This window comes from Sinocyclocheilus rhinocerous, unplaced genomic scaffold (genome assembly GCF_001515625.1).
Source record: "Sinocyclocheilus rhinocerous isolate Xijiao unplaced genomic scaffold, SAMN03320098_v1.1 scaffold429, whole genome shotgun sequence".
In the NCBI taxonomy this organism is placed as follows: domain Eukaryota; kingdom Metazoa; phylum Chordata; class Actinopteri; order Cypriniformes; family Cyprinidae; genus Sinocyclocheilus; species Sinocyclocheilus rhinocerous.
In genome coordinates, this window is record NW_015665829.1 from 506,335 (window position 1) to 508,387 (window position 2,053).

The window sequence follows — 2,053 nt, forward strand, 5'->3', positions numbered from 1 at the left end:
GGATGTTTTAGGTAGTTGTGAGATCACGGACAAACATAACATAATATGTCTGTTTTATTGGCCAGTGGTATGTTTGCCTGAGAAGTTACTAAAAAAAAAAAAAACATTCCTGGGAAGAGCAGCTGTCGGGTATCGGCGCCTGAGAGCCGCTTCCCTGCAATGCCGCTCATTCAGACATTAGTATGAATTTAATATTTACATCACCTTCTAAAAAGAAGAGTGCACGTATAATCCCTTTACTGTATGTAATGTTGTAATCCACATTCATATGTGATAGTTAGTCAGGAGATATTTACAAATCCTAGTATGGCTAAGGACTAGCTCATGAATATAACCGTACTGGAGCGTCCAGTCACGTGATTTAATTAATATTCATAAGCCAAGCCTTCGCAGAGGTATTCGAAAGTCCGCCCACTTTCTGAAGGGAAAACTCCTGACTACCTATATTTCTACTGATGGATGGGGATGACGAGCATTTTACATTTTAATTTGAAATTTTTAAAATGAAAAGAACAAAAATGCCTTACATTTTTTTTGTGTTCAACTGAACGTTCACTCACACTTCGCCAGCTAATCTCCGCCCACTTCCTAACGTTCGCTATTCAGCCAATCAGTTACCGCTAGCGTGATCGCGTCACATTACGTATTTAATATTCATAAGCCAAGCCAAGCCATAGTAGGGCCAGTGAACCGAGAAAGAGAGCGATGATGTAATTTGTGAAAATTTAGCCCACTCCTTCTAGTGAGAGGCGCTGATTTGTCTTTCACCTAGTTTTCTGCAGAAGTTTTGTGAAGTGGCCGAGACACAGCGCGACCTCAACTTAGGAAAAACTGTCACGCAGCCTCCGAGGACTACCTTTTCCGCATTTTGAAAGTGAAGGCTGGACGTTCAGTATAATACGAGCCCATCATCCTGGACGGGCTGAAAAGTTTCAAGCGAGCGAGATGAACCGGAGCTTTAATAATAAATCGCAATCTTTGCGTAGCTTGAACATGAACGCCGTGGAAGTGAAAAGCAAGGTGAGTTGTATGAAATGCATGCATGAAAATATTTTACGAGAATAATTTCGTTGCATAGTTATGTTGTATATTTTTAGATGGAAAAAAAAAAACCAGGGATGGCTAACTTTGGTTAGCCCTTGTCAAATATGCCATATAAGCACTAGTCTGATTTTCGCATAGTTTACTCAATTACGAGCATTTTAAAATAGCGTTTACTTTACTTTTGAGAATTGCGTTTGGTTTCATCAGCGTTTCTGCTTAACTTTTAGTCGTCTCCAGTAAAATGAGATACAGCACAACCGTTTTGGCGCTTGAACTGTCACACTAATGGACAGCGTTTATAATTTTCGTGATTTAAGTCTCCAGATGAATATACAATCTGCAAAATATCAAGCACAAATCCTCGTTCAGCGCTGTGTTTTAGTCTGCATGCAGCATGTGGCTCTCAGATGGGAGCTTTCTGCTCTTGCCTTCGCACTGCTGTCTGAAGTTTTGTGTGTTTGGGATCCTCACATCAGGACAGGTTAAATACTGTCCTCATTTCCAGCTGTCCGAAAATAGTATCCAGTCAACACAAGAACATATTTACACATTTGACAAGAGCAAACATGAGAGCTGATTCACTGGGATGGGCTCTTTTATTTGTGTCAGTTGGACAAAGTGAAACTTTTGTTTCTTGTATTACTCACCCAAAGCACATACTGTACTAACACCAGCGGCTAACAACATGAATACTTTATTAAACTCAGTGGGGAAATGGGATTAATATCTATCCATCCGTCCAAGTATCTATCTATCTATCTATCTATCCATCAGTCCATCTGTCCAAGTATCTATCTATCTATCTATCCGTCCAAGTATCTATCCATCCATCCGTCCAAGTATCTATCCATCCATCAGTCCGTCCGTCTGTCCAAGTATCTGTCCAAGTATCTATCCATCCATCCGTCCAAGTATCTATCCATCCATCCGTCCAAGTATCTATCCATCCATCCGTCCAAGTATCTATCCATCCATCAGTCCGTCCGTCTGTCCAAGTATCTGTCTGTCT

At 40.7% G+C, this 2,053-nt stretch overlaps 1 protein-coding gene across 1 annotated transcript in view; it reads left to right on the plus strand.

The window, feature by feature from the left end:
• Window positions 1-693: 693 nt before the first annotated feature.
• Window positions 694-2,053, plus strand: part of LOC107731577 (partitioning defective 6 homolog gamma-like) — a 46,694-nt gene continuing 45,334 nt past the window's right edge. The window contains exon 1 of the mRNA XM_016542698.1: window positions 694-1,020. Coding sequence (XP_016398184.1) covers window positions 946-1,020 — 75 coding nt within the window. The 5' untranslated portion in view covers window positions 694-945. The remainder of the gene's footprint in view (window positions 1,021-2,053) is intronic.